At 45.0% G+C, this 16,867-nt stretch overlaps 1 protein-coding gene across 1 annotated transcript in view; it reads right to left on the bottom strand.

The window, feature by feature from the left end:
• Window positions 1–16,867, bottom strand: part of SH3RF3 (SH3 domain containing ring finger 3) — a gene marked incomplete at its 3' end in the record, with an annotated part of 106,240 nt that overhangs the window by 68,464 nt on the left and 20,909 nt on the right. The window contains exon 3 of the mRNA XM_077768545.1: window positions 10,621–10,716. Coding sequence (XP_077624671.1) covers window positions 10,621–10,716 — 96 coding nt within the window. The remainder of the gene's footprint in view (window positions 1–10,620; window positions 10,717–16,867) is intronic.

The raw sequence follows: 16,867 nt of genomic DNA, 5'->3' as shown, positions 1-16,867 counted from the left end.
CCATCGTCCCTCCAAGTTTACCTTTGTTCAGCCACACAATTGAATGCCCTCACAGGTTGGTGGGCAAGAGATGCTTCCACAGAGGACAGATTTTCCTTAGGGGTCCTCTGAACATGGCCTGTCATTTCATGTCATTTCCTTCTTAGTGCTAATGAAACATGCACAGGATAAAACTAAAAATCATCATAAATGGGCAGGCCCTCCTGTTCGGAGGATCCACTTTTTCCCCCACCTCCTGGGTCCCCAGCAGCTTTGTGGTCAGGCAGCTATATGACTGAGCTCTGGCCACCGCCTGTGGGTGATGGTCTGATGTCAACTGCCAGGCCTGGCCCATGGAACTCCCATTTTATCCTCACTCCCATGTGTTAAAGATGGTAGAGCCCATTGCCTGGTCTCCTTGGTGCCTGTGTAAGCCTGGCCAATCAGATATGGGGCACCTGGGTGGCTCAGTCAGTTAAGTGTCCGATTTCAGCTCAGGTCATGATCTCATGGTTCGTGTGTTCGAGCCCCGCATTGGGCTCTGTGCTGACAGCTGGCTCAGAGCCTGGAGCCTGCTTCAGATTCTGTATTTCCCTCTCTCTCTGACCCTCCCCTACTCATGCTGTCTCTGTCTCTCTCATAAATAAATAAAAATATTTAAAAAAAAGAACAGCCAGATATGATACTCTATGTGGTTAAATCCTAAGATTTCAGGGTTCACCTGTCATAGAAGGTACTGACAACTCAACTAATATACTCAAATCCTTCCTCCCAGCTTCTTCCCTTCCTACACCACACCTTGCTTCCAGACACTGCCCTTTCTAGACTCAAACCCCCAAGGATCTGCTCCTTTCACCTATGGAGTGTGGGGGTAAATGGCACAGGAGAGGCACCTGTGAGTCCCAGAGTCAACCTGTGGCCAAAGGCAGCCACTGTCCTTCCAAGTGTGAGTTGAATAAATTATCATCAAGAACACAGGCAAGCCCACTTCAATGGGCTTGCTAACCCAGAGGGCCATCTCCTTACCCACAGGTTTAAATGTAAGAGCACAAAACAAGGAAATGCATGAACATGTGTATGTTAAATAAAGGTTGACATATGACATACAAGAGGGAAGAAAAGACTTCCCTTACAACCCAGAAGTTCTGCCAGTCAGCAGGAAGACGAAATAGTGCTTCCTTGGCATTTGTGGCCAGTTTCTGGGCCTGGGTGTACTCAGAGCTTTCACTACCAGATGTCACCACCTGTCCATAGGACAAGCAGTCGTCACCTATATATCTGCTTAGTTGCTACAGCACAGAGCACAGGAAAGCCAGTTTTCAAGGGTGGGTAGGTCACCCTCCCACTGCACTTACCTGGGTGTCCAGAGTTCTGGGGATATGAAGGGGAAGGAAATGGATAGAGTCCTGCCTACAGTGTGCTCTCTGGTTGAGTGCATGTCAACAGTCCCTATACCTGAGTCAGCACAGATATTGGTGGGAATGAGGAGGAAGCTCTTACCCCAGCAGGGGCAGAGGCCTCTCACAGAGGGCTATGGGAGCTGGCCAGGAGGGTGTGGGGCTCAGCCTCAGGAGCTATGTGAGTGAAGACTGGAAGTGAGACACAGGGGCGCCCATCCCCTCCTCAACCGTGTCCTCAGCCTGGTAGGAGTTGGTCCCACACAGCCATGGAGTCCAGGGCAAGTGGGACAGGCAGTGGCACGCAGCTGTGAGGGAAGTGTGTGCACCCTGTATGCCCTGCAATCCACTGAGGGAAGTGAGACCTAGCAAAAGCACACAGCTGCAAGGGGAGGTGCTGTTGGCCTGGGACAGCGCCAATAAAGGGAGATCTGGGCAAATTCCCAAATCCACAATTGGGCAACCACATTCTTCCTGCCACTTCCAGACAGCCAGTCCCCATGTCAGGCCCCCTCTAAACATCATATGGTTTGTCCTTAAAAACCAGTCCGACCCGATGTTCCCCCATGCCCTGCTTCTCCTCAGTGTGCCTCCAAGTTCCCCAAATAGCCTCTGGCTCTGGACAATCACTTCATGTTGCTGGATCCAGAACATGGCTCCTAGCTAATTCTTGTGCTGATCTCCTGATAAGCTGTCACTCCCACAGCAAACATTTATTAAGCACCCACTGTGTGCACTTTGCTAAGAGCTAAAGATATTAAAAAGGAACAAAAAGAAGTCCCTGACTTGAAGGGTTCCAGTCCAATCAGGGGAGTGAAGAAGTTTAAGAAATGCTGGGAGCCCCGTGCCTTGACATGAAAAGGGTCTTATGGATCAGGGAATGGCTTCATGGAGTGAGGACCATTTGAGTTGGGTTTCAAAGGATGAAGAGGAGCTCTATGGGTCCTTGCACAGAGGCCCTTAGCTAGGAAAGGCACTGTCAAAGTTTGGGTGGCTGGAATCTCAGGTGGCTAGAGACGGTCTGCTGCCACCGTGCTAGGTGGGAGCTTCAAAGCCCTGCCTCGGCATCTAATGTGGGTTTGGAGATCACCACCCTGGAGGCCACCAAGCTCAGGCTGGGAGGGAAGGAGGAGACTGGGCGCTGGGGCGGTGGCAGGAGAGGGTGGATTTGAGAGAAACATTGTTAAGGTGTGATGTGGAGAACAGACTAGTGATGGGCAGGCTAGTGTCAGGCACAGGACCAGACGTGCCCTGAACTAGGGGAGGGTTCTGCTCTTGGACCCTTCCCAGCTTGCACCCATTCCCCCAGTGGCCTTTCTACATGCCAAACACCCAAAATTAGTGTCTCCAACACAGACCTCTGTCTTGAACTTGACCCCTGCCTACCTGTTGCCTATCTGACAAGTCACTCAGATGTTTAACAGACACCCCAGGCCCAGCCTGCTCAGAACTGGCCTCTTGGTCTCCATATGCCCTAGCCCACTTCACCCTCCATGTCCATGGTGATTTAATTCCTCCAGTTGCTCAGACCAAAACTGGATGTTCACACTGCACAGCCTCACATCAGCATTTCCTGCTGGTTCTACTAGCTACAGCAGCTGATGCTTTCTGCCACTTCTGCAGCTACCACTGTGGCCTGTGTCAGCCTCACATCTCAGCTAGAACAGTGCAATAGCTTCACGATCTATTTCCACTCTTGCCACACACATTCCCACCTCCCTGTACTCAATCTATGCTCAATGCTGGCGCCGAAGTGATCCACATAAAACTTATGTCAGATCATCAAGCTCAAAAGTTCTTTACCAGTTTCCTATTTCACCTAAAACAAAAGTCAAAGTTCTTAAAAAGGCCTTCCAGGGCATACATGATCCCACCCTCTTCACCTTACCTTATCTCCTATTACTTGTCCCCTTGCCCTCTTGGTTCCAGCCACTCAGCCTTTCCTGCTGTTCCTCAATGTTCCTGGCACATTCCTGCCTCAGGACCTTTGCACTGGCTGTCCCTTCTGTCTAGAATGCTCACCCAGTGCTCCTCTCTCCCTTCTGTTTTATTTTTTTTCCATTGCAGTTATCACTTTCTAAGGTGTTTATATAATGGACTTGTGTATTTGTTCTCTGTCCCCCACACTAGAAAGTGAGTTCCATAAAGAGGAATATTTTGCCAATATGCTGAGTGGTGAGAGCAGTTGTCTGACAAGCAATAATGGTGTGTTATACATTAAATTACACTATACTATATATTTGTTATATTTGAGAAGGATTTGCAGAGATAGAACTGCTGACAATTGACCGCAGAGTGGAGTGGAAGTGAGGGAGAACAGGGGACCAGAGAGAACCCAGGATTGGTTTGGGAAACTGAGTGGTGCCATTCAGTGTGGCAGGCAACAGAGGGGCTGATATAGGAGTGGGGACCAGGTGATGCCAGAGGGATGTGGGGACTGAAGGGCTGGAGGTCTTAGCACCCCATTAGCTGGTTGCAGACCTGAGGCAAATGTCAGGGCAGTGATGGGCTGGAGAGCCTGCCTGGAAGCCGCAGGCTCAGGCTGTTCCTAAGGAGCTTCCTGGAGCCTCCCCTGGTGACACCACGCATATGGTCTCCAGGGAAGAAGGGGCCACAGGCCCGGTTCACCCACAGCCATGCCTGCCACGGCCCATGGAGGGCACACGGTGGCCAGACATGGGAAAAGGCACTCAGAAGAGAGACTGTTGTACACACATATGAATATTCCTGCCAGGCCTCTATGCCTTTCAACTGGGGTCACCACCAGGCAGAGAATGTCTGTTCATGCACCCAAGGCCACATGTCTCCTCAGAGGCATCTCACGCCCATATCCCATGGGCCAGATTAAGGGGAAACTATGCTTTACTGCCACTGAAACTATATTTTGCTTCTATACCCAAAGCATGGACTTGACAAGCCAGAGACAGAATGCAGAAACTCTTGGATCTCCACACCTAGCAACGGCAGGGGAGAGGGGCTGAGTGACTCATGTCCATGGTAAACCTGGGGCACGAGCCAGGACATCGTGACACCTTGTGTTCCCACAGCCATGGTTGCAGAAGGTAGGAGAAAACCACCCAGCTCTTTCTCTCTGGGTCCTGGGGTTATCTTACCGGACAGACCTACTGGTGCATTGCTCTCTCTGAATTAGCAGACGCTTGTGGACCAGGAAGCTCTGTCAGTTATTCTGTGCCCCTATGTGCACTCCCCATTTCTTTTTTTTTTAAATGTTTATTTTTGAAAGAGAGAGAGCAGGCAGGGGAGGGGCAGAGAGAGGGAGATACAGATTCCGAAGCAGGCTCCAGGCTCTGAGCTGTCAGCACAGAGCCCGATGTGGGACTCGAACTCACAAACTGTGAGATCATGACCTGAGCTGAAGTTGGACACTTAACCAACTGAGCCATCCAAGTACCCCTGTACACCCCCCATTTCTAAGTCCAGCAGAGGCAGCCTGATGCACAGCTCACCGCATGCTTCAGACTCTGCCATCTCAAGCAGATTCTATTTGTGTGCAGGTGTACGCACATGCATGCTCAGCTAGGCAAGAGCTTTTAGGTTACTTGACATTCATAAGAGTTTTCCTGAAACTTTTTTTTTTCAGACGAGCCCTTGAGCATTGCACACCACCAAGCCATGCCTGCTTTGGGAGTCTAAAAACTCCCTTCCCCTTCAATGTATGCCTACCAACACCAGGAAAGAGCCCAGGCAGGAGTTGGGTGGCTGAGCCCCAGTGCACAGTACCATCCAATCAGGCTTCATATATCTTATTGGCTGAAGAGGGAAGATGGCCGTAACAGCACTGAAAAGCTATGCAAATATAAGCAGTCAATGGAATTGATGAAAACACCTGGGAATAATTAGTTACATGTCTAATCACCCATTGGTCAGTGCCATGAAGCAAGAGCTTCCTTGGGGAACCCGCTACTCACCTCTTCTCCCATGCCAAATCCAAAGGTGGCAGAGAGGTTCCCTCCTCTGTGGGGAACAGAACAGCAGTGTGTGCCAGCTGTTGGGACAGGTGTTCCACACCCTCTTCCTTCTCTGCCTGTCCTCACGTTACAGACTCCAGCCCATCTTCAGCACAGAATGGTCTCCCTTCACTGTCCTCACCTTGGACAGTTAGGGGAGGCTGGAAGGGATTCCCCCCATCCTGAGCCCTTCCCCACTTGCTGCCAGAGAGGAGGTAAAGCATCTGTTTCTGTGTGCATATGTGGGGTGGGGCGTATGAGGGAGCACGAGGGTGGACCCCCCACCATGACCATGTCACCTGGGAAGCCAACCAGGTATTCACCAACCATGAAGAGTGGCTCATAAGTTTAGACATTGTACTCAGCAGAAGTAAAGTGCCACCACATCATCTGGTAATTCTGGAGGTCTTTCTTAGTTAACTGCTGGTGATCCAGGTCTCCTTGTCATTCCGCCTGAACAACTGATTTTCTGAGCGCGAAGTCAGAACCTGACACTTGTGCTCACTGCATGTCATCATTCTTTTCAACTGTGTTCCCAGCCTATTATGGCCTTTGGGGCTTAGTGTCAGCCTCATGGAGAGACTTTCCTCACAGACAAGCATCACAGGCAGATTTCCTAATATGACTTCTATGTCTCCATGCAAACCCCCCACTAAGGCTCAGAGCAGAACGGGCAGAACACCATCCTGCATCCTGTCTCTGCGTCTCTCCAGACAGGTTGATTCCCAGGAATGCACTTCAAGAACAGCTTTCTAGTGAGCTACCGCTCCTGTCATGCAGCATGGGAATGTCTGCACTGCTTGTCTTGTTGACATTACCCAAGTGCAAACCTGGCTCAGCTCAGGAACTATGGTGGGACTATTACACCTGCACAGAAATAGGGGCATGCCTGCCTTCAAAGAGCTCCCACACCCGCTGGGAAGTGAAAATGAGCACTTGTGAGAAAATACAAATTCCTGGTCAATGCCCAGGAATTACACAGAGATCTTCAGGATACACATGAATGGACCAATGAGCAATTATTCATTCAACAAACATTGATAATAGCAGAGCAACAACAGAAATGGCCCTTGTGAGCCAACCTCATGCCAGGTCTGGTCTGTGCACTCTGTTACTGCTTATGAAGCTTTGCAACTATCTCTATGAGGTCCATGTTATTGCTCTCAGATGAGCAAGGAAACAGGCTCAGAAATGTTAAGAAATATGCCAAAAGTCACATGTCTAATGCATGGTGTTGAGCCCAGTGGGGTCTACCTCTGAAGCCCATTATGCTCTGAGCTGCCACAAGGCCCATTCATGTCCTGCCACTGGGGTTGCCATGGCCCATGAGAAATAGGCCCTGCTCTCAGGGGATGAGCTGGGGTCCTTACTCAGGGCAGATGCCAAGCATGCCATCTTGGAGCCTGTGGAAAAGGAGAATGCAGGATCTCCAGTGGGGGTACTCACACTGCAGGGTGGAACGGCAAAGCCAGACCCAGCCATGCCAGGATGTGAGAAGGGCAGAGTGCCACACGTGTTCCTACAGCACATTTAGCCCACAGCAGGCAGCACTGAGCCCCCACACTCGGAGGAGGAGGGCTTTCTTGCCTCTGGGCCTGAGGAACTCTCTGAGATTGAATCACTCTAAGAAATGAAAATGGTAACAACTATTCTGCCCTCTCGAGGACTTGAGGCACAGAAGGAAGGCCATGTCACTGTCATGTGTTTGGGTTTATTCCCCATGGGCAAGAGCAATGCCAGCTCCTCTGTCTGTCCTGGGTAGACTCCAATAAGAGCGCCTGGCCCACAGTTGTCTCACAAACAGGCAGATGTCTGCCATGTGCTATTGTCCCAGTGTGAACATGGCTGCTGGATGGGGACTGTTCGTGAAACAAACAGGGAGAAAAGAACATGGAGGCAGGTTCAAGATGCAGGGCCAGAGGTGGGGGAAGTAGGAAGAGGGGCTGGAAAGATATCAAAGAGGTCAAAGATGGGGAGCGGAAGATGCACAGGAGTGGTGAAGAGTTGATAGAGAAGGAGCCAGGAGCAGGCAGTCAGTGCCTGAGACCAGAGGGCCCAGGTCGCCAATGGGGACACAGTGGCAGGCCCCTGGGCATTACAGGTGGTGTGGATGACAGGATTATTTCTGCAGCACACCAGAAGTACAGATATTTCCAGAGACAGGACCACCTTCTCAGAAAACAGGCTGCCAGTAGCTCAAGGCCAGGCCAGTTCCACCCTGGTTTTATACCATCTGTCCCACTGTGCCTGTTTGGCAAGTCGAAGGTGAAGAAACAGCCCTGGTTAGGAGAGGACTGTATAATCTACAGAGCAAAACTGCTTGTTCACTTCTTACAGATACACCTGGTCAAGCACGAGGGCAGGAACTACCCCAACGGGAAGCTCAGGTTCAAACCCTGCAGAAGACCAGAGCTCCAATCACTCAGACCCCAAAGGCCTGCTCAGCCTCCTGGAAGGAAGACAGCCTGAACTCTGCAAGCCCTGGAATCTACTCCCAAGGCTATGATGGGGCCAGAGCCACTCAAGCACTTCAAAGGGAATTGGTGTAGAAACAGTGAAACACTGTCTCAGTAAATACCCACTTGGGGCTTTTTGTCTTCAATGGTTGTTGAGTGAGAAGCAAGGAGTCTGCTCCAGAGCAGTTCAGGGATGCTGTGGCTGTGGCTCCTTAGGGTGATGGTGAGGAGCTAGGGTCTGCACAGGCCACAGCCCTGCCCAGGAAGGGGCAGGACCCTGAGGAGCATGGCCCCTGTCCATGGCTGCTTCAGGCATGCTCTGCCATTGCTGCAGGTAGGAGACTAGCACTGGAGCCTCAAGGGCCTTCAGGGTGTTCTATCTGAGGAAATACACAAAAGGGTAAGACAGCCATGTTCAGAGTAGGGCAGGACTGTCACTGGAGGTATGGGGCATGGAGGGCTTCTGGGCCAGAAGGATGCAGGAGCCTGCCTATGTCCTCGAGGGAGAAGAGTTTGAAGGCATGTCTCTAGTGGCTGGACCCCGGGAAGTCTGCCCTATGAGTATGTCTTTGGAACTGAGGAGAACCCTCAGAGAGCCCTGCTGATTGGGTTCCCAATCCTGAGCCCAAGCTATCGACCTCCCTGACAATGCCTGAGCCCTTCCAGAGGGCGGGCAGCTGCTGAGCTGACCTGGCCTTCCGCAGGGGGTGCCAGTGTGACCTGCCTTGGGGCTCCTCTGAGATTTTATCTTAGCTTCTTAAACTGCGCTTTAAAGAAAAATACACAAATGTTAACTGTGCATCACTCTACAGCTGCACACAATTGTTAATGACTACTGAGATGAAGATTTCAAACACCTCCACATCCCAGAGGCCTCCCTGTCCCTGCTTCCCATCAATCTCCCCACAGAGGCCCTGCTGCTCTGCTTTCTGTTGCCCTGGAGTAGTCTTGCCTGTTTTTGAACTTCCTAAAAGTGAAAATCATATGTACCCTTTTGTGTCTGGCTTCTTTCAGATTTGTCTGTGAGATTCAGCCATGCTTTTAAATGCAGTCATCTTTTGTTCATTTTCTCTGCTGGATAGTATTCTATCATATGGACATACCATCCTCCATTTATCATCCCACTGCTGAGGGACACCTGCATTGTTTCCAATTTGGGGCCAACATAACAAAGTTTCTGTAAGCATTTATGCATATGTATTTGAGCATCCTTAGAAATCTGCCTGGGAAAACATAGTTCCACTGGCTACAAATGTCCGGGAGGCCAGATTTTTCACTGCTAGACTGCACTGTAAGTGTTACTCATGCATCGGGTTCTTTGATCTTAAGCAGGAGGATAAGGAGGAACATCCCCCTGGAAACTGAAGCAAATGCACAAATGGGAGCTTACAAGGTGTTTGGGGAATTTTGTGTCTTTCAGTGTACTAGGGAGGAATGTGGATGTGTGTGTGAGCTTTCTGTGTGAGAGTGTGTGTCAGAGTGTGTAGGGCACTCTGTGTTTGTGTGTGTGTGTGTGTATGTGTGTGGGCCTACTGTTATTATATGAGATGGCCTCAGAATCTTCTGAGAAATTTATTCAAAATTAACATGAGAGAACCATTAGTCCAGAGCACTTAGGGAAAGGAGAGGAAATGACCAGAGATGAGGCTAGAAAAACTAATGAGGGTCAAACTGCAAAGAGTCGTGAATGCCTTACAATAGCATTTGGACTTTATCCTGTAGGTAAAAGGAATCAGCAGATGTGTTTAACAAACACCTAGTGGCACCTACACACTGCTCAGTAGGTGTGACAAAGCTGGCTGTGTCACCTACCAGCACGTGGAGCCCCACACCAGGCTGAGTGAACTACAGCTTGTTAGTGGGGGGTATTTGGGGACAGGGCAGTGAAGGCCTAAGTCTAGAGCAAACTGCCTGTGCTCATGTTCCACTTATAAGCTAGGGGAACTTTTTGTGCCTCTATTGGCTCATCTGTAAAGTGGTGACACTCCTGGCTTTCATATGCCTGGGTTGTTGAGAAAATTAAATGAAAGTACTTAGAAGTGTTTGGCATGCAGCAAGCATGCAGTAAGCATTAGCTGAAACAACTGTATGGATAACTGCAGTGATTAATAGATGAAGGGTGTGTTGGCTCATGGGAGTACACATATGACTTGTACTGACAAACAGCACACTCGCACATGATGGGCAAATACTCCTGCACACACACAAATAGCCCACAGTGAACAGGAGTTTCCAGGGCAAACATTCTAAGATGCTCCTGACTCAGCCACTGCCCATAACTCACTCACTGGAAACTGAGTGCTCCTTAGTTACAAAAAGGAGACGGGAAATTAATAGGCCCCAAAATCATCTCTGCTTTAAGGTCTCGCAGTTGGACGAGCCACCCAGGGAAGTGAGTCTTTTGAGAAATGCAAACGGGCCTGCCAGAGCCGGCATTCTTCAGCTGTGTTTGCAGGGACACGGGGACTGCTGCCTTCTCCTCTGGGACTGGGGAGACCAGAGCGGCAGTAACTAGGAGAGTCTGGAGAAAGTGGGTGCCAGAACAGGGTTTCCATGAGAAATGGGGCAAGCCTGCACCCTAGTCCTCCTTCCCTGCCCACACAGTAAGACAGTCTGCAGCCAGGCCCGGGACACACAACCTGAGAGGCCGAGACAATTCTCATAGCACTGGCACAGCAGTCTGAACAAAAACCCAACACAGTCTCCACCTTCCTCTCTTGGGAGAAGGGTCCTAGGCCAGGACTCCACTCCCACTCCCCACGGCCTGGGGAAACAGACAGCAGGGTGGAAGAGGAAGCGCGTCTGAGAGCATGACCTTACCTCCACGTACAGCAGGGGGAAGATTCCAATCTTGTCTCCCAGCATGCCTTCCGCCCAGTTGTCATCCACTCTTCTGATGACGGTCAGGATCTCGTCCTGGGGTTGCCACACATGCACGTGGACATGCAACAAAACACACACAACAAAAACGGGAGACCAGTCAGTACTGCTGAAGCTCAGAAAAGATCCTAAGCAAGGATGCAGAGAATGGTTTATTATCCATTCTGGGATCTGACATACAAAAATAGTCTGCCCTTACATCTTCACCCAGGATCTCCCTCTTTCGCTCATATGTATTGATTATAGTTGCAAAAATCTGCAAATGGAAAAGCATGGCAATTTATAATACAGCTAGTATTTTAAAATTCATGTTCCTATTATTTATTTACTGAAATAAAATTATTCTGAATAAAAATAAATTCAGTGAAGTATAAAGCTTTTTAAATTTCTGGCTCCATCCATGAACAAAAAAATGACCCAATCCAATTCCATTTATTTAGAGTCATGTACAAAAAGCTTTGGATAACCCTCTTAAATTCTTTGGCAATGCAGACAATGTCAAGTATAGATGCACAAAGTGGAAACAGATGGAAAGAGAAAGGAAGGGGCATGAAGCATGGAGGAAGAGGAGCTTCCTGGGGAGACTGGCAGACCAGTCGTTGTGGAGAAGGACATGGCCAGGGTGCCTTCACAGGTGCCAGAGGCTGCAGGGACAGATGACAAGGGGTGCAGAGAAGAGGGTGAGAAAGAGAAAGCACAGAGCAGTGATGAAGAGCAAAAGGGGGAAGCCATCAGGAAAGAGGACTGGGAAAGAGATACAACATGGGCAGCAGCAAGTGACAATAAGGATGGAAAGGGATGCTACAGGCAAAACTAGCACCTACACCAGGGATCTGCGGCTGTCCTCTGTTCCCTTTCCAATATCCATCCTTCCTTCAGCACATAGAATGTATAAGAGAACCCCACACACACCGTTGGCCTAACCACCCTCTCCCTCTGCCCCTTCATATCAAACCTCCCAGTCATTTGTCCCTCAACAATCTGCTAGGAGACCAGCTGGCCTATCTGGGACTTGTGCTAAGGAGCTGATAGCCAGCCTAATGGGGTAATCCCTAATAGATGTGAAGGTACCATCTGCCTTTCCAGTGAGTCTTCAATACTTTAATGTAAAGCAACAATATGGGACTTGTAGGCTTCTCTCAGGTCAGAGGGACATTTTAGGCCAATACACTTCAGGGAATTCTCACAAATGTTGGCTTTGCTGTTAAGCTAAGGGACCACAGGGTTTTGGGATATTCATCTAGGTCAAGATAGGGTGATCTAATATGAATGGAATGCACCTTTCATGGAACACAGATACGGCAAAAGCAAGGATGAGTTTCTGTCATGGGATGCTCCCTCACAGTCCGTTCCAAACTTCTCCTCACCTAGGTGTACAGAGTAGAGTCTAAAAGTGATCATACCTCTCATTTTCTCTGTCCTCATCCCCAAATTTCTTCTCCTAACTGATACAAGCCAGAAAAATGCAATAAGGGAATTATATCATTGCAAGTGTTCTAGGGTATTTGGTTCTCAGGCTACAGAATGGTATTAATAAGGATAGTAAGTATGGGCTTTTCTGGTAACTATTAGGGCCAAAGTGGACACCTGGCTTGAGGAAAGATGTACTGAACTCCCATGCCTCACCTAGCTCACAAGTTCACAACTAAGAGAGCCATGGGCCTGTGAGGAACTCAACTTAGATTCACCCAAAGGGGATCCTAGGATTTTGCTGATCATGCAAAGGGAAAGGTAATTGAAGGCTTCCTACATGTCAGAGCTTTCACAACAACAAAATAACACACACAAAAAAAGACATTTCATTTTGTAAAATTAAAAAGAAGACAATACCAGGTTAATTTTGCTTTTTTTTTTTTTTTACCCATACTATTACTCAGGTCTGGTCTAGAAATTAGAGCCAAAGAAATAAAAGAATATAAAACAGAAAACATGAATACTAGAGAGCAGGTATGCCATTTTTTTCCTAGAAAAAAACAATATCAATTAAAAATTAGAATAAGTAAATTTGAGAAATAATGCTAATTTTAAAATAAATACATAAAAATCATTGGTTTACTCATCTACTGGCAATAATAAGTTAGAAAATATGATTAAAATTGGCTATTTTTAAAAAGTTTTCTGATATACTACATACGCCAAAATTAATTACATAAATATTAAACATTTAGGTGTTAGAAAAAAATCTTGAATGCCCAAGAGGAAAATATGAATAGATGTTTCATCTTGAGCTGGGGAAATTCTTTTAAAGTATGATAACAAAAATTTGGCTACACAAAAATGAAATCCTCTACAATAAAAACAGCAAAAACAAAAAGGAAAATAAGCTAGAAAAATACTTGAAGGATATATAACAAAGACTTAATGTTCATATTATATAAAGACTTAAAGACATAATAGAACAGAAAGACAAATAACTTAAAAGAAAAATAGGCTAAGGGCAATACATCTCACAAAAAAAGAAGAAAAGCAAATTGCCATTAAATATATTTTAAAAAGTTATACCTCACAAATAAAAAAATACAACTGTAAACAACAAGAGCTCTCTCTTTCTTCTTTGTTCTATTTTGCCTATCAAATTAGCAAACGAAGAATATAAAGCCAACTCAGTGCTGGTCAGCATGCAGGGAATAGGCTCATAATCATTTTGGGTGGAGATATAAATTTATGGCAGGCAGTGTGGCAGTTTCTACCAAAGATCAAAGCCTGCGTACCCACTGATCTAACTCTACCCTAGGAAAATCAAAGATGTGCAAAAAGATTTAGCTCTGAGAATGTTCATTACAGTGCTTGTTCAATTAGATAGAAACTAAAGATAAATGTACAGTAAAAGAGATTTGATTAAATAAATTATGGTATTGTGCTCCAATACTATTCCCAACTCCAGCACTCTCTAGCCATCCTGTCCTACATAAAGAGGAAAGAGAAAAAGGGAGACACACATACGGAGTTCACAATCTAAAAGTACAGACTCCTTAAAAGACTAAAACCCAATAATAGGATCATAGGACTATACACTGCTTCCTCTCTCCCCAAATCACACTACCACATAACTAGAGGCCAATTTATAGCAATTCCTTTTATCTGGCACATCACGTCTGGCTATCAAAAATTACAAAAATGCCAAAAACCCAAAAATACAGTTCGAAGAGAGAGAGGAAGCATCAGAACCAGACTCAGGCATAGCAGGGATGCGGGATACAGAAAGTTCAGAGGACACTAAGATAAATGCCAAAAAAAAAACAACAAAAAACAAAAAACCCAAAAAACAAAACAAACAATAAAACCCCTACCTCCTCATACCAAACTACTGAAAATCAAAGAAAAGAGAAAACAGTGAAAGAAACCAGAGGGAGAAAATATCATACTTACAGAGGAGCAAACAAAAGAATCATACTCAACTTCTCAAAAACCACGCCAAGCAAGAAGAGAGTGGAATGAAATATACAAAGTATTGAGAAAACAAAACCCACCAGCGTAGAACTATGTATACTGAAAAATTATCCTCCAATAGTGAGGGAGAAATACTTTCTCAGAGAAACAAAAACTGAGGAAATTTATTGCCAGTAGACCTTGCCTTGTGAGAAGTTCTTTAGAGAAAAGTACGTAGGTCAAAAACTCGAATCTATTTCAAGAACATTGGAGAAGAAATAACTGAAGGTAAAATAAAACTTTTATTTTTCTTATCCCTAATTGATCTAGCTGAATAGTTTGTTCAAAATCAAAATAGCAACATTGTATTTGATTACATATGCTTATATACATATATATATATCATGTATATACTTATGTATAAATGAAATGAATGACAGAATGATATAAGGGACAGGAGAGAAGAGGATTATTTTATTACAGAGTATCCGTACTACCTGTGAAATAGTATGGTATTTTTTAAAGTTTTTTTATATTCTTAAAATATTTTTAATTTTTATTTATTTGAGAGAGAGAGAGAGAGAGAGAGAGAGAGAATGAGCACATGGGGAAGGGGCAAAGAGAGAGAGGGAGTCCAAAACAGACTCCAGGCTCTGAGCTGTCAGCAGGGCTTAACTCATGAATCATGAGATTATGACCTGAACTGAAGTTGGACCAATTGAGCCACCCAGGTGCCCCTGAAAGTGAATCTGATTAATTGCAAATGTATATTGCAAACTCTAGGGCAACTACTAACAGTTTTTTAAAGGTACAATTGACATGCTAAAAAAGGAGAGAAAATAGAATCACATAAATTTCTCAATTAAAACCACAGAAAGGAAAACAAAGAGAAAACAGAAATAGGAACAAAAATCACATTTAAAAAATGGGGAGGGGGAGGGGGTGGGCACCAGGGTTGCTCAGTTAGTTAAGCATCTGACTTCAGCTCAGGTCACGATCTCATGGTTTGTGGGTTTGAGCCCCACATTGGGCTCTGTGCTGACAGAGCCTGGAGCCTGCTTCGGATTCTATGTCTCCTCTCTCTGCCTCTCCCCCACTCATGCTCTGTGTCTCTTTGTTTCTCTCTCTCAAAAATAAAAATAAACATTAAAAATATAGGAACAAAAATCAAAGACCACAAATAGAAAACAGAAATAAATATGGTAAATATTAACTGAAAAATATCAAATAATCACTCTGAAAGTCAATGGTCTAAATTCACAAACTGGAAGACAAAGAATGTCACAGGGCACCAAAAAACAAGACCCAACTATATGTTGTCTACAATAAGCCCAGTATAAATATAAAGATACATGTGAACTAAAGGTAAATGTATGGAGAACGATATACCATGATAATAGTAATCAAAAGAAAGTGGGAATAGCTACATTAATTTTGAACAAAGCATAATTCAGAACAAGTACTGTTATTTGGGATAAAGAAGGGGATTATCTAATGAGAAAGGAGGCGATTCTCCAAGAAGACATAACAATCTTTAATGTATATACATTTAACAACGGAAAGTCAAAATATAACAGGCAGACTTACTTAACTGCAAGGATAAATAGATAAATCCACTATTATAGTTGGAGACTTCAATATCTCTCTATCAGAAATGGACAGATCCAGCAGGCAGAAAAGTCACTAAAGACATAGTTGAAGGCAACAACATCTATCAATCAGCTGAATATAACAGGCATCTGTAAACTACTTCACCTAAGAACAGTAAAATATACATTCTTCTTAAGCTCACATGGAGCATTCACCAAGACAGATCACACTTGGAGTCATAAAATATACCTTAACAAAGTTAAAAGAATAGAAACCATACAATGTTCATTCTCAGACCACAGTGGAATTAAACTAGAATCAATAACAGAGAGGTAACTGGAAAATTAGAAAACACTTGGGAATTAAAAAATACAATAGTAAATAACACTTGGTTCAAAGAAAAAATATCAGGGGAAATTTAAAAAATTTTTTAATAAATGAAAGTAAAAACACAACTTGTCAAAATTTGTTGGCTGGGGGAAATTTATAACATTGAATGCACATATCAGAAAAGAAGAAAGATCTAAAATCAATAATCTAAACTTCCACCTTAGAAAACTAGAACAAGGAAGAGCAAATTAAATCCAAAGTAAGCAAAAGAGAAGAAATTACAGAAATTAGAACAGAAATCAATTAAATTAAAAACAGGAACTCAATAATGAAAATTGACAAAACAAATAACAAAAGAGCTGGTTATTTGAAAAGATCAATAAAATTCATAAGCCTCTAACCAGGTTAAGAGAAAGAGAGAGGAGACACAAACTATTAATATCAATAATGAAAGAAAGGACATTTCTAGAGATCTTAGACATTAAAAGGATAATAAAATAATATTACAAACAATGCCACAAATTTGGTAACCTAAATGAAATGGACCAATTCCTTTAATTACATAACGTACCAAAATTTATACAAGAAACAGACAATCTGAATAGGCCTATATCTTTTGAAGAAATTGATCAATAATTAATAAATTTCCAAAACAGAAAGTACAGGCCCAGAGGAAGTCACTAGTGAATTCTTCCATTTAAAGAAGAAATCATATCAAATTATCTAATAATCTCTTCCAGAAGGTAGAAGCATAGAGGCTACTTCCTAACCCATTTTAGGAAGCTACCATTACACTAATACTGAAACCAGACAAAGACACAGCAGGCAAAGTAAACCACAGATCAATATTTCTCATAAGCATAGATGCAAAAATCCTCAATAAAGTATTAGCAGCCTG

Source organism: Crocuta crocuta, unplaced genomic scaffold (genome assembly GCF_008692635.1).
Source record: "Crocuta crocuta isolate KB4526 unplaced genomic scaffold, BGI_CrCroc_1.0 scaffold788, whole genome shotgun sequence".
NCBI classification, from domain to species: domain Eukaryota; kingdom Metazoa; phylum Chordata; class Mammalia; order Carnivora; family Hyaenidae; genus Crocuta; species Crocuta crocuta.
The sequence above is the reverse complement of the archived record's forward strand: the minus strand, read 5'-3'. Positions and strand labels throughout refer to the sequence as shown.